The following is a 27,362-nucleotide window of genomic DNA, read 5'->3' on the forward strand; positions in this document are numbered from 1 at the left end:
ACGCTAAAACCGCCTTGAGGTGTGGTTAGGGCTTTACAGAGACGAACAACACTGAGTAGTGAAACTTCAAATATTATCCCACTGTTGGTACAGATAGGCAGCTTTATCATTTTAGTATTTCAGTCAGACAACTCACGAATAGATTTACCAATATTTATTACAGAATGAGTAATGAGTGTGTATATGATATTTGACTTGGCGTTCGGCTCTGCTGGATTTTCTCCCTGCTCGGCATGATTAAGCACCAACATAAAACATTAAGAGCAGGGAGATAGATAATACAATAACCCCCCATGGGGAACATAAATAGCAGAGCCCACCGGTGGTGCTGGGAAAAAACATCACATACAACCAGGAACCATATGTAGAGGAAGGCAGGAAGAGCATGCGTGAGCTTAAGTAGCCCGCCCAATTGGTCAGCTGACTGCCGCATCGGCGAATGACGTGTGGGACTTGCACACACTTGTGCACCCACATAGTAATGCAGCATGTTAACACCTTGAGTATAGTATGCGCCTTTGAGCACGGCATGAACCCCCTCGAGTATGTCTGACTGAACTAACTCTGCAAGCTACGTCTCATTTAGTAACATTTATGGGAGAATTATTATTGACATGAAATCTAAACCCCAGCCATCAGTACCTTTCCAGTGACCGTGGGGCAGCACTCGTACTGTACTTCAGAGTACTCATTGCCATTGTACTTGTCAGAGCAACCAACGCAGTACCCACTACTAATATGACCAATTGACTAAATGGAGATATGGGGAATCCCTTATGTCATCACAAACTGTTTCAGTCAGATACTTCATGCAATGCTCTGGAAAGGAATAGAGTTCTGTTCTTTGGTTGGTGCAGCGGCACAAATGTGATGCAAAGTTGGGCCTAAATATGATACAGACAGACCCGCAGACTCTCCAATCAGACAGGTAGGCATAGGCATATCATCATGCATTTCTCTATAAAATAATTCTAAAAACAGTTTGTGTTGCTACCATAAAGAACCTTTTTTGAATGAGTTAGTTGTTTGTAGGATCCATACTGGAGCATTTATAAGGATGCACATCAAAGCAGAGAACTCCAGTCCTCCTGGAATTTCAGTTGTGAACAGACTTAATTAGTTGTGAGATTGTTGGATCAATTTTGATATATACTGTAAATATGAAACAGAAATGTGCTGTTTAGTTGCCTACTGTAATTCTCCACTGTACCCTCAACAGAAGTCACGTTAAATATATCCATTCACTTCAGATACAGTTGACCTGCCACAAATTAAATAGTGTAGGTTTGTACATTTGTATTCTAAAACTAGCTTTCAAACGTTATGGTAACTGTTTGTTTGAATGACAGCTGGCAGCAGGTTTCGAGCCGGACAGGAAGTGTCCCTGCTAGGAGAGGAAGTGTCTGCTTATTGTAGGGAGATGCCAGGGCCATCCAAACAGGAAACAGGAACTCACTGAAATGGCAACACTGCGTGTCAGCCCCGGCAACCAACCACGACCCTGTGAGCCACTACTGGACGTCACATCAAAGAGAAAAAGATAGTTTAAATTGGAAGAAGAAGAAAAAAGATTCATACCATCTTCATTCACAGGCACACAAGAACATAGAATGGAGCAGACAGAGCTGGTAGAAAGACAGACAGCACAGAGCCAATCAAAAGATGAACTGGGCCAGTGTCCCTGGCGGGTGACAGTCAGCCTGAGTCAGAATGCAATTATATATGTGTATAATTGTTAGTTTATTATGTGAGTTTATTTTCTATTTGACTCTAGTCTGTTGTTTTGTTTCAGATATCCGGTTTTCTTAAGAATTTAACATAAACAGTGTGTGTGTGTGTGTGTGTGTGTGTGTGTGTGTGTGTGTGTGTGTGTGTGTGTGTGTGTGTGTGTGTATGTGTGTGTGTGCGCAAGCATGTGCATGCATGTGATTTTCCTGTCTTCTGTAAAATATTCATAACATGTTTGAGGAGTGGACAAACACCTCTGGATGAATGCCAATGCTGCCCTCCACTGGTCACCAACAGAACCTCAGCTCAGTAGACCTTTTATTCATTCATTTATACATTTTTATTTAGATCTATGATTTAAAAAAAAGGCATTTGTGGCATGGCATTTTCCTTTTTCTAATCTGAATTAACCATTAAGTGATATTACCATGGTTTCTAAATGCTTCGTAGGGAATTTTGTAACTATGGAGGATTTTCGGACTGAAAATGCAGATGGAGAAAATGACAAATATGTTGAATGTGTTGAAAGTTAAATGTTCCATAGCATTACATTGTGCTGATGATCAGTGCTCTAGTCTAATCTAGAAGACCATATCCCTGTAAGAAAGACACAAACTGTCTATTTAGGTTCTGTTTATTTATAGATATAAACTCTTTAATTTGTCTTTAACGTGTACATTCTATTAAAAATAAAACAAACAAGACAATCTGGAATGAGTAGAAAATATAAACATCATTACAAGCTAATAACATAATCTAAGTAAAACAAAGTCATAACAATAATCAAATTGTTCAAAATCCCTTTATGTGAATATCAGGCTCCACATAAAGGGAAGTCTGATATTCATTCACAATTGAATGAATATCATTCAATTGTGCGAAATGAACGAACGAAACAATGAACGACAAGTAATATTTGAATGTTACATGTATATGCTATGTTTCTGTTATTAATATTTCACTAAAGCTATCTGACAATAAATGCTTCGTTTCCACCTCATGGTTTATAGACATACAATTCGTAATTGTACTAGTAAACATATTAAACAATAATACAAACTCTGTATTTGCATTCGATCAGGTAAGTGTGTGTGTGTGTGTGTGTGTGTGTGTGTGTGCTGTGTGAGCGTGCGTGCGTGCGTGCGTGCGTGCGCGCCTACTACAGTAGCTACGGAAGTCCCTTATTTAAACTCTGCCCATATTGGTGCAGAACAGTTGTACGAACAAACACTAGATATACAGAAAAAGACAAAGTTGAAGATGTTTGTCTACACTGACTCGGCTCCCTTTTAAGCATTGTTATGCTTTAGCTATTGAAAAATAGCAGATCTACAAGCTCATAGCGTGCCACCGAGTGTCGCGCTACAAGCATGTAGGTCTGCCATTTTTGAAAAATCGAAGAACGACTGACATAGAAACATAGCTTTTTCAGAAAACTGTCAGGATGTACTGTAGAAGACATGTTTAGAATCTGATCTCAGGTCAGAATGGGTTTAACACTACAACCAACATACTAACTAGACAGACAGGCACAGCTGTCAGTGTCTAGTATCCGTCCAGTACTTCTGTTGTTGAATGTTGATCTAGATTAATATCCTTTCCTTGTGTTTAAATTAAAATCTGTTGATTGTAAAATGTGTAGGTTCTGATGATGTGTGTATAGCGTACTCCTAAATAATGGCTGGATGCAATGGTTTCAACCATCTACTGTATGTATAGTATAATCATGTCTCCAAAGTCTGTGCTTTATTCCCTCTATCAAGCTTCATGTGACCTGCAGGAGTCACTGGTTTAGAATGACGGAATACCAGTGGTATGGTATGGAGGATTTGAAGGCTGAGTAGTGGACAAATCCACTAGAGGGGGGGGGGGGGGGGGGGGGGAGATACAGTCAAGTAGCAACAAAATCTCATGGTAAATCTTAAAACAATATTTGGCCCCAAGAGGGTACTATTTGGCCCTGGCAGACTACCTCATCATTGTGTCTGATCCTAAACTTTCATCAGCGACAAACGGAAAGCCATTTTCTCCTATAGCTGTAAAAAAAAGAAAAAGAAAAGGGGGACATTAAGAAATCAAACTGTATACTACAATACAAGAAAATACTTCTGCCACTTGGTTATACAAAATATTCCTAACTGGAAGACATCCTGATTAAAGCTCCATTGTGTGATATGGCTGTACTGATGAAGAAGTATAATTACTTGGGAGCTCTTCCCCCTCCTCTCTTCACATGAAGATATAGCTCTGGTCCAATGCGTTCCAATGCCTTCCTGAGACTCACGACTGCCCTGTCAGTGTTAAATAAAAATAACCATAATATGGCATAACATGCCAGACCGTGGTCTGACCACAACTCACTGTATACTTAGACATTTAGTGCTGACTATTTTCCAAAATACTGCATACACCATGTGTTTTTTTTTGTCTTTGAGGAAGCCAATGTTTTATGTATGAAAATCATACTTAAAACTTGCTCCAGCACATGCACTTGGCCGGGCAATAAAACAAACACATTTTGGCCGTGTTTGAGGAAGGGAAGACGGACTACGGAGGGCTTTTTCTGTTGCTGCACTAGTGACTCCAACAGGATGGTCTGTTCAGCTGAACTCGGAATAGAACAGTGTGTCCCTCCACACTCAACTTTAACTCCAGCAAATAATACTTTTCCTGACTTCAAAATACCACACGATGCAGCTTTAAGGCAATATACAGATTATTAAAAAATACCCTCGTTATTTTAATGAGGTGAAGGGGATAATCGGCAGATCAATATTTCTACTTGTGTATTCAGCTCTTTTAACAAATTAGTAAACACGTCGGACATCGAGTTTGCTGTAACCTCATCGAACAACCCTGACTTTCTGATGACCTTCCTAACATTCTAAGACGACAAGACTAACAAACTGAAAACCATATAGCTAAAGAATCTCAGGTCTCTCATTTAGATTTCCTCGCTACTTGCTCCTTGCTTGAACCAGTCCGTCAGGTAATCCATTTTGTTGATCGTCCCAAAGTTCTTATTTCCGCTCAGACGAGCGAGGTTGGAGTGACGAGGGATCTCGGAAGAGCTATGAGTGAGGTTACATGCCATGAGTGCAGCCTTCACAGAAGACTTTCAGCTGTGTGCCAAACAAGAGTAAGTGCCCGATATATTTAAGCTCTCTGATGTAACGTTACCTAACTTACGTTTATTTCATCCACGACCCGCTTTGTTGTGCTGTAAACCTCACTAACAGCACTCATCTAACATGTGTGTAATGCCTATTGCACAGCATTGCCTTATATCGTGTGTAAGTATTCACATGTATGCTCATTTCAAGATCCAAACTGTCACTGATATACTGTAAACCATAAATGTGCTTATCGCTTTTTTTGTTCTGCATTTTATGCGAGTGAAATCATGTGTCGCAGTGTTTCTCACAGAATGACAGTATTGAATGTAGCAGGTAGTGATGTAATGGTTATGTCAGTGTGAATATAATGGTAATCAGAAACGGATGTCACTCCATGTGACGCTTCAGGGGAAAGGACGTCTCATCTACAGTATGTACGTATAAACTATTCCTCATTTCCCCTCTCCTTGCATGTAACCTTGTTTCCCCGGGCTTTCTGCAGTACCTGTGTAAAGCCTGGCTTCTATTCCGAATTTGAACCAGTGCTATTGGATCTAGGGGCCTGCCCATTCCAAATATCCGGTATTTGTTTCCCACACACATACATGCTCACACACACAGACTGTTTCAGAATCCCATCCGATTCCCTCCGTTAGTCCGGGTATGCAAAGGTGGCAGAAGCTAATTGATCCCAGTCAGTCTACCTCGCGTGGTTTTCCTCGTGTATCACAATCCGGTACTGTGACGTCACAGATCTTCTTCCATGCTGCTTGTCCTGGACAGCAGGGGGTCTGCCGTGCCACTGTCCTCCATCATCAGGATGTCTCCCAGCTCGTCTCCCAGTCCTCCCAGAGCGATGTCGGACATTAGTCCAGGGGAGAAGACGCTGTGCTCGCCATGGGGGTCGTCCAGCGCCTCCAGGTCCAGCGCCGTGGTCATCATGGAGATGGTGGAAGAGAGGGGGACGCAGGGAGAGGCGAAGGGGGGAGAGGGAGAGGCCTGGAGGTCCGACGCGGAGGAGGAGAGGCTTTGGAGGCGCACTTGATACTCCAGTTCCTGTGAGAAAGACAGACAGGCAATAATCAATACAAGAAGCTGTCGAATCAATAATTAGATATAGATCATAGATATAAATCAAGTCATGTAAATACATGCAAATAATGAGTGGATATTCATTCATATTGATATTTATCCAAACTGATCTCAAATGGCTTCTATATAATCTCCACCTGTCTGTGTCCATTTGTCTGAATGTTTCTGCCCCTCTGTATGTTTGTGTGTCTACATGTATTCTCCAGGAGCACCTCGCTGTGTTTCTGTCTGTGTCTCACTGTCCCTCTCTGTCTTTGGCCCAGTTTAGACCGGGTACAGGCTTTAGTTCACTGTCCCTCTCTGTCTTTGGCCCAGTTTAGACCGGGTACAGGCTTTAGTTCTGTCTGTGTCTCACTGTCCCTCTCTGTCTTTGGCCCAGTTTAGACCGGGTACAGGCTTTAGTTCACTGTCCCTCTCTGTCTTTGGCCCAGTTTAGACCGGGTACAGGCTTTAGTTCTGTCTGTGTCTCACTGTCCCTCTCTGTCTTTGGCCCAGTTTAGACCGGGTACAGGCTTTAGTTCACTGTCCCTCTCTGTCTTTGGCCCAGTTTAGACCGGGTACAGGCTTTAGTTCTGTCTTTGTCTCACTGTCCCTCCCTGTCTTTGGCCCAGTTTAGACCGGATACAGGCTTTAGTTCACTGTCCCTCTGTCTTTGGCCCAGTTTAGACCGGGTACAGGCTTAAGTTCTGTCTGTGTCTCACTGTCCCTCTCTGTCTTTGGCCCAGTTTAGACCGGGTACAGGCTTTAGTTCTGTCTGTGTCTCACTGTCCCTCTCTGTCTTTGGCCCAGTTTAGACCGGGTACAGGGTTTAGTTCCGACGCACCAAAGGTCCGACAGTCATTAGACCGACAACCTACCCCAAACCTCTAACCTAACCCTAACCGCAAGCACGACGCAACGCATGTCGGGAGCGATGGGTGATTTCTGCATGTGGGAACGTTCCACCTCGAGCAGTTAAACCGTTAAGTAGCATGTGACTTGTCAAACAAGGGGGTTTTCATGATTCTGTGAATTTTGCCTTATATTGGTTGTTAATGGTACCCCAACTTTCAGCAGCTGTCACAAAGTTTCCCAAGGGAGTTGGGTTGGAACACATTTATATGTTTTAGTAGACACCTTTATGAACACATTTTGTGAAGAAAGCTAGTCATATGCATTTCTTTTGCAGGTTTGCCAAAATTGCCACACATTTCGCTAATTTACTCTAACTATACAGTATCTCTTTGATCTCCAGTGTGCCTGTGTCTTTACCTGTACTCTGTGCAGCAGCTGTCTGTTCATGACTTCCAGAGACTTCTGTTTGTTCTCCATGTCTCTGTTTTTGTGTTCTTCTTTCTGCAGTTTTCTGATGTAATCAACAGACGCCTTCAAGATGACGCCCTTGTTCCAACGCATGTCCCCCCTATGCGCACATGCGCGCGCGCGCACACACACACACACACACACACACACACACACACACACACACACACACACACACACACACACACACACACACACACACACACACACACACACACACACACACACACAGTCACACAGTCACACCTTAATTACGAGTGTTCCTGCTGATAATAAATTACATTCTTTATTCGGTATTAGAAAGTGAAATCCATGATTCCTCATTTCTCTCCCACCTTAACTGTATCTCTTTCACAGTCACACCTCATCTACACAGGCAAGGAGCGAGTGTTTTCTGACGGCAATATCGCGCGATGACGTAGCCTGAACCAATCAAATAACCAATAAATAGTAGCGTGTAGATCTTAACCAATAAAAGTGTCTGCAGGGGCCGCGAAACCTCGCTCAAATAGAGACTCTGCGAGCGAATATAGGAGGGGTGGACAACGTCGCTGCACGCTGGCGGTACGTCAGGACAGTCTCGTTGAAAAACATGTATGCTAGATGACAAACTTTTTCATGCCAAGGACCCCCAAATTGACACTTATTAGCCCCCAGACCCCCATTTGAAATGATATGCCAGGGACCCCTTAAGAGAAGATTTTTAACGGCTCTAGCAGTGTTTGTCAACTATTTTAATTTCAACTTATCTCAAACCCTCAACCTAAACCTAACCTCCCACGGGGCAGCACACCTAAACCTAACCTTAACCCATGTCTAACCAATGACTAGTCTAAACTAAGTATGCACCCCTCTCTGGGACCCCAATTTATATTGGAAAATTAATGTTAAATGAACTCTGAGAGAGTACAAATGAGTTAGGGTTCATTTGGTTCCATTTGTACAATCTCAGAGTTACAGATCCATGGGTACCATTTTGGTTCCTAACTATCTACCATAGCTGGGGACCCCCTGGAACTCCCTCAGGGACCCCTGGGGGTCCCCGGACCCCACTTTGAGAACCACTGTGATAGGGTATGGTCAGTAAGAATAAAGATCAGTGCCTGGTTGCTTTTGGGACTTTGGGATTTTTTCCTTTTGTGGGACATGGGGTTTTGTCTGGTCACAGTCTAAAGATTTCCTGGAGCCAGTGTTGTATGAAATGGTCACTGAACCGAACACGTTTCTTTGGTCTGGCGACAGAGAGATTGTGGGTTCTCCACGGATAGACTCTGTGGTCCTTGGAATCTACAATGTCCCTTTTGAACTCCGTATTTTGGTAATTTGGTTGACTCGGACTTGAATGCTTCTCCATTCACAGTGGAACGAACACTGTTATCCATGGATAGACTCTGTGGTCCTCGTAATCTACCGTGTTTCTTTTGATCTTCCTTATCTTGGTCATTTTGTGTGCTCGGACTTGGCGTGGAGGTTCCGCAGCCAAATTCATGTAATTTTGGGTTATTTGACATGAAAGAAATCACACCTGTGTGAACTGAGTGGTGCAGTTCCCCCCCCCCCCCCACACCTCTCTCTCTCTCTCTCTCTCTCTCTCTCATTAGCAGGCAACATTGCAGCACTATCTCTCTCTCTGTGTTTCTGGCGCCCCCTACTGGTACCCTATAGTCATATACTCGTGCTCATGGCCACATAGGTGAACATGGACATGCCACATACATGCATAGGTGTACACGGACATTGCTGGTTGTAGGAGTGGTTGCACCACTCAAAAAGGCCAGTATTTACTTGTCTTATAATGCGAGTATTGCTGAGACAGCAATTGTGTCAATTGGTTAAAAGGGACATTGACACATTATTTACGACCCCACAAAGTGACTATAAGACAAGACAGAAATGCTAACAGTTATGGATACAATGAACAACATAGTTGGGATTTTTTTGTAAATCAGGGGTCAGCACTCAGCAAGTAAATTTGGCCTCTGGACAATTGTCTTCTAAGCCATTAAATGGCAGGCAATAACACAATCGATGGTCAATTTAAAAACTGGAGTGGAGCATGTGACAGACCACCTACTATATACTACTATAAAGTTAATAACTAAAGAAGAGTGGTATAACAGTTTACTACCGATAGAAGTGCTTGTGTAATCAAATGTTAGATGTGCCGATAAAAACACTTTTATAAGCCCCATCCTTGAATGTGACACTTAAAAAGAGATTTAGTTCATCAAAAGTTTGAAAAGAACATTGTATCTGGAGACAGACAGTCAAAACCCTTTGCGAACAAGAGCTCTTTCATTGTTCAAGGTCTCTCTTCCGAGATAAGGAATGAAACCGTGTATTGTTTTTAACGAACTGTTTCCCAAACACTTGTACATCTGCTATTTCGGAAAAAATAAATACAATTTGAAGAAAAAATTTCATGAAAGTGAAAAATGTAATATCTTCTTTTATTTTTTCATTCACAAATTGTATCTTTTGGGCGGTCCGCCTCACGTCAAGAGTGCAAACTTGTCTATATATTATAATCTTTGTACCAGACAGACAGACAGACAGACACACAGACACACAGACTTACGGCTCAGTAGTTCTGGGGATCAGATCTCCCAGTTCTTTAATTCTGTCGTTGATGTTGAATCTTCTTCTCCTCTCAACTACAAACAAACCGATGTTCATAAAATAATTATTAGTAACATTTTACATCAGCATACATCCGTAAAAATAGATAGATGGTAGTGGTATTCATAGTAGTAATAATGGTAGTAGCAGTTATAGTAGAAATAATACCAGCACTACAGTAGTAGTAAGTAATGATAGAAGTTGCAATATGGTAGGAAGTAATTGTGTGTGAGCGTGTGTGTGTGTGTGTGTGTGTGTGTGTGTGTGTGTGTGTGTGTGTGTGTGTGTGTGTGTGTGTTGGTAGTACAGTGGTCGTCACATTGTATATTTGAGTGTAGTTACTGACTGTACAGTACAGTATGTGTTGAATATAATTGTGTATGTATAGTTTTGTGTACTTGTGTATAGTTGCATCTACTGTATGTGTATAGCTACACAGTATAATAGCATGTATATTGTTACTGTAGGTGCCTTTGACTAGCGTTCTGTATAGTTGCGTGCATTTTTGTAGACTAGAGGTTAGTGTAATTGTAGTGTAGTGTGCACTGTAGCTACTGTATGTGTGTTTTACTCACTCAGGTTGTGATTATCTTTCTTTTGTCTGTCTTTCATGAATGCTTTGGTATCCAAGCCTACAACACAAACATCAAATTAGGTTGAGAGTTTCTATGTCAGATGGCAACCCCTAATATCATAATTTGAACAACCTGAAAACACTTCCCACCGTTCAGCCGTAACTACTTCCATCCCACTATTATGATGTCCCAAGGAGGTTTATGTGTTTATATTTATTTTTCTTTTGTTATAATTCCTCCTCCTTTTTGAGTGGTGCAACCACTCCTATACAGAGCTTTGTGTGTCTCTTGGCTGTGTCCCTGGGTTCCTGTGTGCCTGGCTGTGTCCGAGAAACGAAAATAGCGTTTTTGTGTCACTGTTGTCACTGTTGGGCAGCCTAATACACACGTATATTAACTGTATACTGTATATGATGATGTTGGGTGTGACAGTACAGTACAGTACAGTAGAGTCCAGGGACCCCTTGGGGACCCCCACACGGTAAATCTGTCATTTCTCAACCGCTTCGGACACGGGCGGCTTGTTGGTATCCTGAAAGATACCTAACGCCAGTCTTACCCAATACCCAATCTTTCTGTTTTATGAACACAAGGCTGCCATACTTTATACCTCATACTAAGCATTTAAAGTCTTGTAGGTCTGCTATTTTTGAAAAATCGAAGAACGACTGACATAGAAACATAGCTTTTTCAGAAAACTGTCAGGACGTAGAAGACATTTTTAGAATCTGATCTCAGGTCAAAGTGGGTTAAAACACCAAAAGGGGTTCCCGTACAAAATGGATCAATGGGTTCAAATCACATACAGTATCATCAAGCAACACGGCTGTGTGAAGCCCACCACACACCGGCTGCGTCCGCCGCGCGGCGCGGCGCGGCAGACACAGCCGCCTCCATTATTTTCAATGCACCTATCGCACACCGGCTCCGTCCGCCGCGTCGCTTCGCCTGGCGCGCCGATAGAACACAGTTCTATTTTCCAGGCGGCGGCGCCGCGCGGCAACGTGTCGCGCCGCAGACGGTCGCAGACGGTGTGTGATGGGCTTCACAAAGTACTGTTTCTGTCTGTGGGACAGTAGGATAGACAGCATTGAGGTGATTACTGTATGATGGGAGGCTCACCGGTCAGCTCCATCTTAACGTTGTGCAGGTCGGCGGGGCAGCTGTTGCTGTTGATGGTGGGCGTGGCTATGCCGGCGTTGCCGTAGACGTTCATCAGGGCCCCCGAGGCTGGCAGCTGAAACAATTAACCAATCAGAGCATTCAAGCGGTCAGACTGACAGGAACAACCGAGTCGATGATGAACTGACATCTAACGTAGTGCCTTTGTAGTCTTCCAACCACTCAAAACGCTTGATCAATTACATCTCACATTTAACCCATTCACACATCCATTCACTGACACAGTGGTCCACGACCTTTTCAGTGCCTCGACCCTCCAAAAGAATCCTAATCGAACTGGGGAGCCCTCGCCCCGACAAGCACTTTGAATTGTAGGAGTTGAGGCATATTGCATTTTAGTTTGACTCGGTTTGACAGATAAATATTGTGAACTGAAAATAACAGATCTACAAGCTTACACTAGAGCTTTTGACCCGTTTTTTATAATATTGTTGGTTAGTTACTTGTGATGCAGTAATGTTCACTTCACTGACATCTGGGGACCCCTCTAAAATGATCATGTGAAGATCCCCCTGGGGGTCCCGACCCACAGGTTGAAAACCACTGTGCTAACAGACAGCAGCCATGTTGGCTGCCAGCCTTCTCTTAGTTTGCATGTTTATCTGTTAAACATTTAAACTAAGCAATTAATCTAAATTCAAATGTTCTCTTTTCCAACAGTAGAATCATGTCTAGAATCGTAGGTCAGCAAACGTCACAAACAACCAATTGTAAGGAATTCAAGGACGTGATCCTAGACAGCAACATTACAATCTACTAGAGTGTGCGAGCATAAGAGAGACACATTTGACCGCATATCCCCATGCTGAAGCGTGCTTGGAGAACAGTAGTTCCTTCCAAGGTCAAAGTCCTGCTCGGTGAGTGCAGTCGTATTTTCGTATTTGCTCAAACCCAATAAATTGCTATAATCATCAAATACTAAAGAACATGATGATCACATCCTAGATCAGCAACAGAACAATCAACCAATATAAAGAGTACAAGAGTCAGATCCCAGAGCAGTACATTTACAATCAACCAATAGTAAGGGATACAGGGTTCAGATACTAGACCAGCAACATGGTAGCCTGACATCGCCCAACCAATTTGAAAAGATCCAAGATCTATTCTGAATTTTAAAAAAGTTACATTTTACCTCTAAGTTCTTCATCCTTCTCCTGTTTTGATCGTGCAGTAACAGAATGAACCTCATCTTCACACAAACACACACTCACAACCACAGGCATGGACAGAGTGTGTCTGCCTGAAAAGACTGTTGAACAAAATGAGGAAATTTCTCTAGAAGTTGCCGTGGAAAGCAAAAAAAACCCCTCCAACTTAGCTATCTCCCTCTGACACACACACACACAAAATGCGCGCGTACACACACACACACACACACACACACAAAATGCACGCGCACACACACACACACACACACACACACACACACACACACACACACACACACACACTCCTATCTGTGTCTCCACCCAGAGACTAGAGAGGCTGGCTGAACTGAAGCAGGAAGTGAATCTCCTGTTTTTCTAACAATGAAAAAGATTGAATAATTTACTGTCATCGGGTCACCTAAAACTCAGCACTGTTCAAACACTGCACAGCAACATAATACAATACATTTTCATTTTTTTCTCCATGGCTGGTTTCTATGGGTTTTCTGGAGTTTGTTCAGTGTCAGTGTTGCTCAGTTGTCATCAGCTGTGATGTTTCATTATGATTTTACACTCTTCAGAACATGAAGCATTTTCAAACGCACGCGCGCACACGCACACACACACACACACACACACACACACACACACACACACACACACACAAATTGACCAAATTACAGCTTCTATAAAGTACAGCGGCACTCCCGCCTTGTGTGACGTTGCTTAATTGAGTGATAATCCTTGCAGTTATACATTCACGTTGTTTAATTAAAATGTATGTGCTTTTTTTGTACATATATTACACAGCATTATTGTTCTAATCGGTGTGTTATAGTATACACTCTCCCCAACTTAAATGACGGAGGGCCAAAAAGTCATTTTCTCGCTGTGAAAAGCACAATAAAAGCATCCTTCAGCCAGTTACTGTACAGATGCAAACTGGCCACTGTAGGTTGCTCAAATGGCTCTGTTCTACAGCCCAATGCATCATAGAGGTTAAATACTCTGTTCTACAGCCCAATGCATCATAGAGGTTAAATACGTAGGCCTAAGTGATAATGCATGACGAGCTATCCTGATAAATGATTGCTGAATTAGTGGGCAAGGAAAAGTTAAGTCCATTATTTTCCTATATCTCTCACCCACCCACGCACGCACACACGCACGCACAGTACTAAACGGTCTGTATATAATATATAGATTATTACAGTGTTCGACTGATGTACTCCAGTTTCAATCAGATTCAGGAAGTCATCGTTGAGGCTGGACTCCAAACTGATGATGTCATCAATCACCGCCTCCTCCATCTGAAAACAGTCAATCCGACATTTTAGTGTCAGATAAATAAATCAACCTTTAATTAATTGATTAATTAATAAATTAATCATTCATTCACTCACTCATACTTGCACAGCTATAGTCATGGACTATCTCTGACTTGTAATAAATTCTAATTATAGTACACCTGTCTGTAATAGTCCTCAGTACTAGCTGTGAAACTATCCTCAACTCCTCAGAAACAGTGTGTGTGTGTGTGTGTGTGTGTGTGTGTGTGTGTGTGTGTGTGTGTGTGTGTGTGTGTGTGTTTTCCTCCCCTGACTCAGTTCCTCTGTAGAAGCCAACTCAGCAGATTCCAATACACGCAATTCAAACCAGTTGCTGACGGGTTTTCCTGCCTAACTTTTTGCTGACACTTTCTTCTGAGCAATTCATTTTACTGGAAGTGGAGTAAACTGTTGCTATAAAGAAAATGCTGGTACTATAGTCAAATCAAATCAGATCAGATTTAAACTTTGAGACATTCAGATTGACTGTTACCCAGATTAAATCTAATTACATTTCATATTTCAGCCATTAAGGTGAAATATGTTAAAACAGAATTCTGTTAAAACAGAATCAATCTTATTCAATCATTAAACTTCAGGTCCTTTCAAACGGGCGAGGGGGGGGGGGGGGAGAGAGAGGGGAGTTGCACCACTCGGTTCACACAGGTGTGATTTTTAACGTGCATATAGTTTCATTTTCAATGAGACCTGCGTTTTTTTCTGTCCACGTGGAGAAGTCGAGGGGCAACAACGCACACGTATTTACGTGGGCGCGGCCCCGTGAAATTGGCCGTGAAATTGTTGCGCGCGTGCTCGTTTCGTGCACACGCCCGCGCGACAGACCAGACCTGGATTCTGTTTAGCTTTTTTTTAATGCTTGCACTGTCGTGCTCCTCTCATTGTCGTGCTCCTGGAGCAGACCTGTCATTGATCCATATTATTTTCCAGATTAAAATATGTGTAGAAGGGTGGGTTGGGGGAAGCAGGGGGTCCACAGCAAAATGTGTTAATAATAGCATAACAATCATTTTAACCACCTTATGCAGTGTGAACAGTCAGGCCAAAAGGATTTTGGAAATAAATCGGATTTGACTGAAGTCTAAATGGGGCTTTCATGCCGCGCTGCAAGCTTGTACATCTGCTATTTTTGAAAGATCTTGACAAATATCGAACATTTTTGGAATTGCTTTTTTTTGGTACATAAATCTTCCCTTCTGGGGGTCTCTGGCACAAAACCTTTTCAGATGGGGGTCCCAAACACATTATCATTTTGGGGGTTCTTGAATTGAAAAGGTTTGAGTATCACTGCTTTTATGGTTTCCCTGAACTTCATGGTCTACTTCCACTTGAGTCAGTCAGTGGCTTCCTGCGTGTCCAAGAGGAAACACACTGACTGACCTGGCAACGCCATTCTGATCACGGTCGCCATGGCAACACGTCTTGAGGCAGCATCGTATTCTGGGCTTATATGCTTATATGACTTAAATAAATCCTCCTTAATCCTCAAGATAAATGTTTGTTTTCCACTGGGGAGTTTATGATGAAGGAGATTAAACTGGCATTCGATATAAAAATACAGAATGGCAGACAGACAGACAGACAGACAGACAGACAGACAGACAGACAGACAGACAGACAGACAGACAGACAGACAAATGCTGTAAGATCATATAAAACAAAAAGTAATACACTGATGCGTGTGTGTGTGTGTGTGTGTGTGTGTGTGTGTGTGTGTGTGTGTGTGTGTGTGTGTGTGTGTGCACACGTGTGTACATGCCGATAAGAAGAAGTGCTGACATTCAGAGAGGAAGTGAACCAGTGTGGAGACAGATTGGAGCTGCCATATTGTGCGTGCGTGCGTGCGTGCGTGCGTGCGTGCGTGCGTGCGTGCGTGCGTGCGTGCGTGCGTGTACCTCCTCTTTTGATCCCAGGCTGAGGACAGCCAATGGGCTGCTGGGAATGCTTCCTGTTTGCAGGTCAGGGGTGGCTACAGACTGCAGGGGGGAGAGGCTGTCCTGTTGGAACAGCTTGTTGGTAGACAGGTACTGTTTGACCTGCTGCCTCTGAGCCTGTTGGATGTGATACCTGGTTGGATTCTCAAGATGAGACTGGACCTAGAGAGAGAGAACAGACAGACAGACAGACAGACAGACAGACAGACAGACAGACAGACAGACAGACAGACAGACAGACAGACAGACAGACAGACAGACAGACAGACAGACAGACAGAAATGAACATAAAGACAGACAGAAAGAGAGACGGACAGAGGGATGTCTCAGTTAGTATCAAAATCACATCAAACGCAGATCAAACAACATTTTATTTGTCTTTGATAAGCTTGACTGGCAACTGCTGACAGTCACACTTTTGTGGATTACAGTATACAATTTTAAGGACAATCACATTCACCATGACTTCATTCAGAAGTGAACTAACTCTGCGGCAGCACTGAGGAGCTGATGACGTTGGACACCCGACGTTTGTTTCATATGCTCTAACCTTTGATTTGCCTTTTAATAAAACCATATTTGATAGACATAAGTATCATCTACAGTACATCTTACTGATTACTGAGAATGTTATTGCGACCGTAGGTCGCGGATTACCATAAAACCTGCTAAACCTGTCCGTCCGTCAGGCAGGTCAGGTCACGCCTCCAAATATGGTTGTCAGTCCATCACGCCTCGTGACACGCTCCATATATGGCCGTCTCCATATATGGAGATCACAACACTGACCTCATTAAAAATTAAGGCCTGGCCCTACCTGAGGTCCTCATCAAACCATATATACACTCAAGACACTGCCCCCGCTGCCACCCTTAGATCTCCATATATGGAGCTGACCTGTTCTGACATTCCATTATGTTGATCTGAACTATAGTATATGTATAGTTTCATTATATAGATATTCCACTGTTACTTTCTTAGCTTACGCATGTTTCATGATAAATGCTTTTATGTGATGTATTCCCATGCTTTTGTTCTTGCTTAATGTAAGTCGCTCTGGATTAAGAGCGTCTGCTAAATGCCTAAATTGTAATTGTAAATTGACCTCATCAAACCCTATATACACTCAAGACACTGCCCCCGCTGCCACCCTTAGATCTCCATATATGGAGCTGACCTGTTCTGACATTCCATATTTTGATCTGACCTCATCAAACCCTATATACACTCAAGAGTCAAGACACTGCCCCCGCTGCCACACTTGATGATTAAGTAAGGTATGAATTCCAGGGCTTCTACTGGTTCTACAGAGTGAAGACCCGCCCTCGCTGCGGCTGCAGCCAATAGCAGTCGTTTCCAGTTTCATTTCAGGACCGGAAGTTCAAAGATGGCGGATTTCAATTTGCTGAATTTGGGCTTTGTCCATTCTTCTTACAGTCTACGGCAGAAACGTTATCCCTGCGCCTTCCGGACGTTCGACGATATAGTGATAGATGTATATTGATTCACATATTCAAAGGTTTATCTAATATTATCTTAACCCATTCTGGGCGGGAACCCCTTTTGGTGTTTTAGACATTATGTTATAATTTAGCTATTGAAAAATAGCAGATCTACAAGCTCATAGCATGGCGTGCTACGAGCTTGTAGGTCTGCTATTTTTGAAAGAATCGTGAAAATGTGGCACAAATCTTTGAATATATATTATAGTTTTTCAGAGATTTTAACTTCTGGGGGGGTCCCTGGAACAACATATTTTCAGATGGGGGTCAGTGGCCGATTACATATATTGTTGGGGGGGTCCTTGACATGAAACTGTCTGAGAACCACACACAGAAACATGGGTTTTTCCAGAAAACTGTTTAGAAGGCATTTGTAGAATGGAGCTCAGGCAAAGTGGGTTAAGTGAAGTTCAATAATGATGATGAGGAGCATGTGTTGCGGTACCTTGAGGATCTCCACAGGGACCTGCGTGGGAGGAGTGGAGGAGGTGAGCAAGGAGACAGAGATGGGAGACGAGGAGTCAGCGGAGGGACGGAGCAGTTGCTGCTGCGCCTCCTTCCTCTCCTGCTCCCTGGTCTGCTGCCGCATCAAGTCCTGTCTCATTAGCACCCTGAGGAGAGGAGAGATACTATTAGAGGGTTACATTGACAGTATTCTCTTATTCCGTCAGCACTCTGTGTCATGTTAGACTTTAGCTATGTATATGAGTGCATGTCGTGATTATATATATTTTTTTGCAGATATACAAACAGATATACAAACGCGCGTTATTTGTTTTATATACAGTGTAAGGGCCAAAATTACCACTAATGTCGAACACATTTATGTAACCTGGGGGTGGCGCTGTTGTTACTTAAGCGTCAAGTTCACAGTCACGGTGAGGGAAGGATTGACCCGGAAGGGCAAACGGCTTTGACCGCAGGTATGTCAACACTATGAAATGGTTGGAGCGAAATGTTTGTCTGTTTCTGTCTGAACCATCCATTGTCTGTAAATCTTTCTAATTATGGTTTATCTTTAACACCGCAGATCTGATGCTGTGCACAACACTGTACATGGTGAAATAAATACGTAAAAGCCAATGGAGAAGCTGCCTGTGTGTACGTTATTGGGGCTGACACACAGGAGTAAACAACACAGCATTAGAATGGCGCGTCAGTCAGGTCCAGCGACGGGATCAATCCCTTGAGAGATCCGAGGCTCTCACATACAGTATAACATTTTTAACCCATTTTGACCTGAGATCAGATTCTAAAAATGTCTTCTACATCCTGACAGTTTTCTGAAAAAGCTATGTTTCTATGTCAGTCGTTCTTCGATTTTTCGAAAATAGCAGACCTACAAGCTCGTAGCACGCCACTCGTCTGCTATTTTTCAACAGCTAAAGCATAGCATAATGCTAAAACCAAAAGGGGTTCCCGCCCAAAATGGGTTGACTCACATCTTTGCTTCTTGGGGTCCCTGGAACAAAATATTTTTGAGATGATGGGGGTCAAATACATATCATTTTGAGGGTCCATGACATGAAAAGGTTTGAGCACCACTGATATAACAACCTAGGTTTTTCAGACAACTGTTAGGATTTCGAAGACATTTGTATAGAATCAGCCTCAGGTCTGTTAAATACAGTCTTTCGGGGTCTGGGATAATGTACTATAGATGCGTTGTGGGACATCTATTCTTACCTGGAGGTCATGGCTGCTGGCAGTGAAGGTGACGATGATAAAGAGGAGGAGTTCTCTACAGGGCTGATGAAGATACAAAACGTAAAACATCATCCTATCATTATACATACACACCCTCACACGGATACATACTACATGTACACTACTATAGTATATTATGCCTGTGAGTGTGTGTGTGTGTGTGTGTGTGTGTGTGTGTGTGTGTGTGTGTGTGTGTGTGTGTGTGTGTGTGTGTGTGTGTGTGTGTGTGTGTGTGTGTGTGTGTGTGTGCGTGCGCGCATTTGAAGATAAAGATTTTAAGAACCAACCATTACTTAGAATCATAACAAGCCTGGGGTACAAATGTAGATTCTCCTTACTGATATTTGGAAGCCTGGGCCATGTAAGCTGGCCCAACAATAGCTGGCATGACAAAGAGCAGGAGAGGAGAAGGTGCCATGTGTATCCTTAGGTTACACATGCGTGCGTGCGTGCGTGCAAGCGTGCGTGCGTGCGTGCGTGCAACCTGTGCGTGCGTGCGTGCGTGTTACCTGACGGTGATTGGTTGACTCTTCAGCTGATAGAAGCAGTCAGGACTGGCAGACAGCAGACTGTCAACATCAATGTCTGGTATTATTCCTGACTCTGGTAACATTGACTCCAAACTGCAGACAGACAGACAGACAGACAGACAGACAGACAGACAGACACACACACACACACACACACACACACACACACACACACACACACACATACACGCAGGTATGTCAGCATGGTATTATACTCGGTCAACTAAGTATAGGGTTAAAACCTTTACTATGTATCCCACAATGCAGCTGAACTGTTACAGTGGAAACACAGAATAGACAGACTATTATAGAGTAGAGTACATATTATTTAATATACCGGTATCCACCCAAACATGATGAGAGTCACTGTGTGTAGCTTGCTGGCATTAGCTGGTTGGCTAGTTATATTGTAATGGCTGAAGAATTGAAAAGCGAAACAGAGATCAGCAGAGGAATTAATATAGATTTAGTCAGAAAGAGTTTTATCAGGTTAATTGTAAAATGATAATTTTACGAAAAGATAACGATAACTTAGAAGTTATTATACGTCTTTATTGACACCATGCTATGGCTTGTAAATATGCTAAATAACAATTACAAAAAATGGAATACTTTAACATTTCTTCTAACACAAATCTTCTCTTCTGGGGGCCCCTGGCACAAAACATTTTCAGATGGGGGTCTGCGGACCTAAGAAGCTCACTGTGTTTTGGACATACTCTATGGTTTCCACCCGACAGAGACGATTGGGTTTCTTAGCATAATGACAATTGGGTTTCTTAGCATAATGACAATGTGCATTGGTCCAGCGGTTTGGGACATTAGCTCCAGACAGACCCTGTTAATAGACAGCAACCGCCTTCAGAGCCACGCCATAATTTTAACTATCGTAGGCTATTTGTTTCTTAACCGTTATGTAAACAGTTAAAAACACATTATACAAGTGTGAACTGGCCAATATGTATAAATATGACACAGCTTTGCCAGTAACAACAAATACAGGACAATAACAATAATAGACATATAACATCTGTAACAACCTAAGATGCTCAAGGAAATTAAAAGAAAAAAGAGAACCTACGTCCTACGTACAAAGTGACCAATATAAAACTAAGTGGAACAACATTTGCTACACATCAAAGCAGGAATGCATGTCTGGGAAGTATGTCCATAGCAAATAGCAATCCTTTTCAAACTCACTGGAGGGATCACAAAAGCCAATTTCAGTCTGGTCTGCAGGTTGTTCCTTGACCAGGGCCCAAAATACACCAGCCTCCAACATAGCGCAGGTGAGCATATATAGTACTGTATATAGTTATCAGCATTATGATTTCATGATAGCATTATTTACTATTACAGTGTGGCCATCGAAGGGGTCAGCCGCCTAGAACAGTGTTTTTCTCAATAAAACAGTATGCCTCCTCCCCCCCATGTGTGTCTGGGCTCCATAGCCCAAACACACATTGTTCACAAACCACGCCATGCATAGTAACTTAATATCCACAGCTACTGAATGCACAGGGAAGCCATGCCATAATTACACGCTGTATTGTTTGTATTCCTATTGTATTGCATTGTATTGTATAGTTGTATTGTGTTCGCGTATTGTACTGTTACATTGTATTGTATTATACTGGTTATACCTGTAAGATATAATCTGATCATTGATTTATGATGCTGATCTAGGTCAGGATATCATCCTTGCACACCTATTGCCTTAATTTACTGTAAATGTTGCTGAACTAAGATTTCAGAAGGTGACATACTGTACCTGTTTCCTGTTTCAGTTCATTTTACCATAGCTTTGTTTGATTGGCTCAGGAGCAGTTTTTTAACTGGAAACAAATGACACCTTTTCACGTGTGTTTCCAGTTCAAATCTGCTGCTGAGCCAATGAAACAAAGCTATGGGAAAATGAACTTGAACAGGAACCCTCCTGAAAACTATGCCTGCCCGTTATGCACAGAGGCTACTGCAAAACTGCTGATCTAGGACAGTGGTTCCCAAAGTGGCGTTTGGAGACCCCCAGGGGTCCTTGAGGGAGTTCCAGGGGGTCCCCAGATAGATAGTATAGGAACCAAATGTCTGTATGACCCTTACGGGTCCAGTTGGTTCCATTTGTACATTAACATTGATTTTACAATATAAACTGGGGGTCGTAGGGATAGATATGCCACTAAATGGGAGTCCGGCGTAGACTAATCACTAATGCATGTCAAACTGGGGGGTCCTTGAAATTAAACGGGTTGAGAATCACTGCTAGAGCTGTGAAAATCTTATGCATGGGGGTCCCTGGCATATCTCTTCAATTTGGGGGTCCGTGGGATAATTAGTGTCAATTTGGGGGTCCTTGACATGAAAAAGTTTGGGAACCACTGATCTAGGATGCCTTATTGATCATAGTTCAAGAGGAGGATGTAAATGCCCTGCTGCCCCCTCCTGGTCAGACCTGTATATTACACATCCTTATTGGCCGGGCAAACATCTTGTTTTTCTGTGAGAACTGAATAGAATGAAGTCAGCATTTCTGTCTACACGCATGCACACACTCACAACCACACATGCTCAAGTCTACAGGAAGCGTGCATGCGTGCGTGCGTGCGTGCGTGCGTGCGTGTGTGCGTGCGTCTCTGATACAAGGTCTGCATGGAAAGACCACAACGCATTCCATTTCCACTAAAAGATCTCTCTCAAAATAACCTTAGAATAATACCTTTCCTTGTGCCCTTCCCATACTTCCACAGACTATTTGACTGTGCCAGTGACATTTAGAAGAAGGAACTTCAATATATATTATATATAGGGCCCTATTTTCACCTGTGCCTTATTCATAAACTTCTTTGACTTTTTTTTACTATTTTGAAAAACATTTTTTTCTACAAGCTCACAAGTCGATGTAGATGTAGCTATTTGAAGTATTCTAAAATGTTTTTCAAAATAGTAAAAGAATAAGTGGTAAGGCACGTAGGAAAATAGGGACCATAATCTCTTGCCTTAAACATGCAATGTTGTTAGTAGGAATAAACACAGAAGCACCTGGGAGGATGTGGAATAAGAAAGGACAGAAGCCTAACCTGAGTTCCAGTTTTACATAAAAAAGGAGGTCGTGCAAAAGGGGAAAAAAACAAACAGAGGGGAAAATATTCAAAATAATATATTTTGAATATTTTAATATACAATTCCCTTCTTTTTTTTCTTTTTTTCTTGGAAACCGAATGGTTTCCAAGATTGGGACATATATATGACAGTGATAGTTCATGATCTACTGACCTCATAGGGTCACAGGCAGGCTGACAGACAGACAGACAGGTTGGCACAAAACAGGCTTTCAAATAAACAGTAACCTAAATGAACCCATTACTCTCACCCTTGAGGTCTCTCGATCTCTCTCGCTCTCTTTCACTCGGCGGAAACATATTCAATCCCAAAAGTAAACAATCTTGCTCAAAACAAGTCAGCCTTATATTCAAACACCTAAGAATAGAATCAGCCCTATCTATACCATGCAGACCAGGGGCTCCATTTTCCTCACCGCTAAACCCTTTATCCCTTTTTGCCTTTTTTACTATTTTGAAAAAACATTTTTGAATAGTTCAACTAGCCGTCTACATTGACACGTTGTGAGGTTGTAGACTGGCCATTTTAACTATTCAAAAATGTTTCGCAAAATAGTATAAAAGGCGAAGAAGTTTAGGGATAAGGGGTTTAGCGGTGACGAAAATGGAGCCCCCGGTCTATACCAGACCAGGTCTGATATAAAGATTTATGTGGATTAAATCCATGTCCTGAATGCCCCTCTAGTTATAATGGAGTAGGTCTACAGTAGGTAGGTCACCTGCAGGTGACAATTAGGGTTAAAAGATGGGTTTACAAAAGAAACCCGAGCTTGTAGGTCTGCTATTTTTGAAAAATCGAAGAACCACTGACATAGAAACATAGCTTTTTCAGAAAACTGTCAGGATGTAGAAGACATTTTTAGAATCTGATCTCAGGTCAGAATGGGTTAAGGCTTCGCGTTTTAGCAGAAGCTGATCAATCTGTCCTCCTCTTCTAGGTACAGACACTTTTTCTATAGTGAGAGGATGGCTTCCACAAAATGGGCGGCAGCGGGATATGTAATATTGTTGCACCGAATAGTGCTGCGGACGGTGCTCTGCTATGCATACTTTTAATTCACGAGAAGTCGTGACAATAAACACAATGTTTTGGGCCAAACAAAGAATTTGAAAGAAGGAAAGAAATGGCAGGTTACGACACTTTTTTTGTTGTTTTTATTCTTTGTAATTATTTGTTTGGTCCAAAATATTGTGTTTGTTGTCATGATTTGTCACGACTCGAGTTGGCTTTGTACGACGCTTATAAGGTCTTTAAATAAATACTTTTTTAAATGTCTATGGGAAAAATGCATTGGGAATTATTTCCTGGGCCTGGCGTCGTCATGAAAGGGGGCGGGACTGCGACACTCTATACCAGACCAGTGCTATACCTACCTGTACCTATCCAAAGTATCTCTACATTTCAACCCTTTATGTATTTCTTTATTTTTGAGGGGCACTAGCCCCTCCTATATACAGCTTTATTGTTTGTGTTGTCTGAACAAACAAATTAAAAATGCTATTGACAATGAATGGAGAATTTGTGTCTGGCATGTGTCTGGCATATGTATGTCGGCCAATAAGGGACCACCATTCTTGATGATGATGTATGATGATGTACGATGATTAGAACGCCCCCTACTTCACACGGGTGTGATCATTTTTTATAGCCTGAACAGAACAGTGTTCAAGCTCACAAACCTGTAGATCTGCTGTTTTTGCTATTTTTGAATGTCTTCCTCATATCTGACTATTAAAATACCTCACAAAAGTGAGCGACACGGGGGCGCCCGCTGGCCAAGTGGTCACGGCGCATGCCACATAATAGGCTCTGGCCTTCGAGTCCCGTTCATGACGACCTTTGCTGCATGTCTCTCCCCTTCTCTCCCTCCCACTTTCCTGTCTGTCTTCACTAATAATTATCAATAGAGGCAAAAAGCCAAAAACAAATCTTTAAAAAAAAGAAAATAGGTGAGCGACCCACACAGCCACAATACTAGACACCCACGACAACCACAATCTGGTAACACCCACCTATGGAACAAACATGGGTAAATTCTCTTACTGCACTGGCATGCCCATGCAAGTGTGGAATGCCCTGACACCATCGCTCAAAATGTGGATCACTGGCTTCCTTCAAAACAGGCAAAACAGGAGGCCAAAGGTGGAAGTAAATTCTCCAATTTATGCTATAGGTTGATGAATTGAATAATAGATAGGACGGTTAGGACCATAATGGAAACAAGACTTTTTTGTGTTATCCTTTTACCCCAAATGTAGGATATGACTGTACCCGTGCTGTTTGCATTTCTGTCTAATAAAGTATTCCTGACTCAATCAATCAATCTGTCCGTGGGTTTTATAAATACTGAACCAATGAAAAGTATTAAAATGTTTTCATTTTCTAAAAAGTAATAGTTTTGATTTGAACATACAAGGCTTGCATTGACAGCAACGATATCTACTACCAACTCACCTTGTTGTTATTACAAAGTTATATTAATTTGTTGTCTGGATGCAGTGCTAATAACAGATTATTATAAGAACTGAACCCCAGGGGACTCGTGGAGAGAGACAGACAAGACTGGGCACATCTTTCTCCCTCTTCCTATTTCTCATGGGAAAAAACTGAAATGAAAACAACACTGTGTGTGTGTGTGTGTGTGTGTGTGTGTGTGTGTGTGTGTGTGTGTGTGTGTGTGTGTGTGTGTGTGTGTGTGTGTGTGTGTGTGTTAATGTCACAATTAACCTCAACTCACCTGCTCATGTCTGCATGTGTCTCTTTGTCTATCACCACATTAACAAAACAACTACGCATTATGATGTACATTGTAAATCATAATACTAATAAGTTAATGTGCAGGGAAATTTACGAAAATAAACTTTACTTGAATAGTGCTTTTTAAAAGTGCTGTATCATCAGCAATAACAAATCACAGATCAGCAAAAATTACAAGGAGTACAAGGATCAAATTATATCAAAGACCTAGCCTATCTGAGTACTGACTGTCCTACACTACCGCCCTATAAACACAAATCGTGTATGTAGTATAGTGACAGCCAGGACAGGTCGTTTTATTCAATCATCAGACCCTTTGATGTCTGATCTCTCTCTCTCTCTCTCTCTCTCTCTCTCTCTCTCTCTCTCTCTCTCTCTCTCTCTCTCTCTCTCTCTCTCTCTCGCTCTGTAGTACAGTAGGCTTAGGCTAACTGGACTGGTCCGAATAGAACAGGCCAATAAACGAGGATCTGACCTGATGAGGTTGACAGTATCTGGTCCAGAGTCCAGGATGACAAACACGGTGGCGGTGCCATGGGGAATCTTCTGGACCGGCATCATGGTCTCGGTTCTGGCTGTTGTCGCGCGGTTCTGTTCCGCTACGTTCTGGTCTGAGCTGAAACCTGACATTCTCTCCTCCGAAAATAAAAGTAGGCTAAAACAACTCCTTGGATGTTTACTACTCGCAGAACAGCGATGTCTCGAAAACAACCTGAACCAGAACTCCGAATGAAAGGAATACCTACATACAGTCTGGCGGCCACGGAACACTTCAATCAAATTGTAAATGAAGCCACAGGTTAGAGTCGGGTAGTTACGAATGTGAACACTGAACAGCTAGGCAGCTATTTCAGACTGTAAAACCCAGAGAGACGTGGGTACTACTGACAAGACGAAAAACATGGCCTGTCAACGGCGAGGAACAGTGGCGATAGATCCCATAGCCCGGAGGGGCGGTTATGACACCTTTTTACAGTCTGATGAAAAACAGCTGAGTTGATGCTGGCCTGGATGCTGGAAAAGGAGGGCCGTGTTGGTCATGTTTGAAGCTCAAATGCCATGAATGAACCTAGCCCTATGGAACCTAATTCATAATGACCTGCACTTTTGCCTCTGATGCTAAGAACATTTGACAGATAATTTCACTATCATAATAATAATTCATTATTATAGGTAGGCCTAAATGAGCTGACTGAGGGGGCAGGTGCTCAAAACCCACAGGGCACTATCTGTTTTTGGGGTGGTCTTTTTGTCTTTTTGTGGGGTTCCCTCATGCCACTTCACACCAGAAATGTATTGGATGTCTTAATGCTAATGGAGAAAGATGTTCCACAATAAATAACTTGGCCCATATTATGTCATTGGACATGGAGTAAAATAAGCAATAGATTCTCAGTACCATGTAATAAACATGAAAAGGGCCACGGATCTTGGGCAGGAAAAGGGCACTTTGAGGCCAAAGGGCAGGTGCGCAAAAGCCAAACAAGACAGGCAGTGACTCAGCAAGCATGGTTGGTAAATTAACTCCCCCATCAATAGGTTACATTGTTGCTGTGCAGATTAGCTATAAAACTGAACTCTGTTCGTTTCATGACTCATATGAGCTTTAGCTTTGTACAGACTAGAGTCAGTAGCCTAATTGTTTCCCCCTATTTCCAATAAGAGTACTACAGAAAAACAGTTTAAGTCCACACTAATTAACCA

The 27,362-nt window shown here is 42.4% G+C and overlaps 1 protein-coding gene across 1 annotated transcript; it reads right to left on the minus strand.

Moving 5' to 3' along the window:
• Positions 1-2,330: 2,330 nt before the first annotated feature.
• Positions 2,331-26,553, minus strand: tfe3a (transcription factor binding to IGHM enhancer 3a). Its single transcript, XM_080764012.1, has 11 exons — positions 26,134-26,553; positions 19,764-19,877; positions 19,234-19,296; positions 17,993-18,158; positions 16,007-16,207; positions 13,977-14,075; positions 11,555-11,669; positions 10,433-10,489; positions 9,817-9,892; positions 7,188-7,338; positions 2,331-5,900 (listed from the first exon to the last, which is right to left on the minus strand). Exons 1-11 carry the CDS (start codon positions 26,286-26,288, stop codon positions 5,592-5,594), a joined length of 1,506 nt encoding a protein of 501 aa, XP_080620138.1. The 5' UTR covers positions 26,289-26,553; the 3' UTR covers positions 2,331-5,591.
• Positions 26,554-27,362: the final 809 nt, after the last annotated feature.

The sequence above is a fragment of the Protomyctophum bolini genome (genome assembly GCF_963924005.1).
Source record: "Protomyctophum bolini genome assembly, chromosome: 5".
Taxonomy (NCBI): domain Eukaryota; kingdom Metazoa; phylum Chordata; class Actinopteri; order Myctophiformes; family Myctophidae; genus Protomyctophum; species Protomyctophum bolini.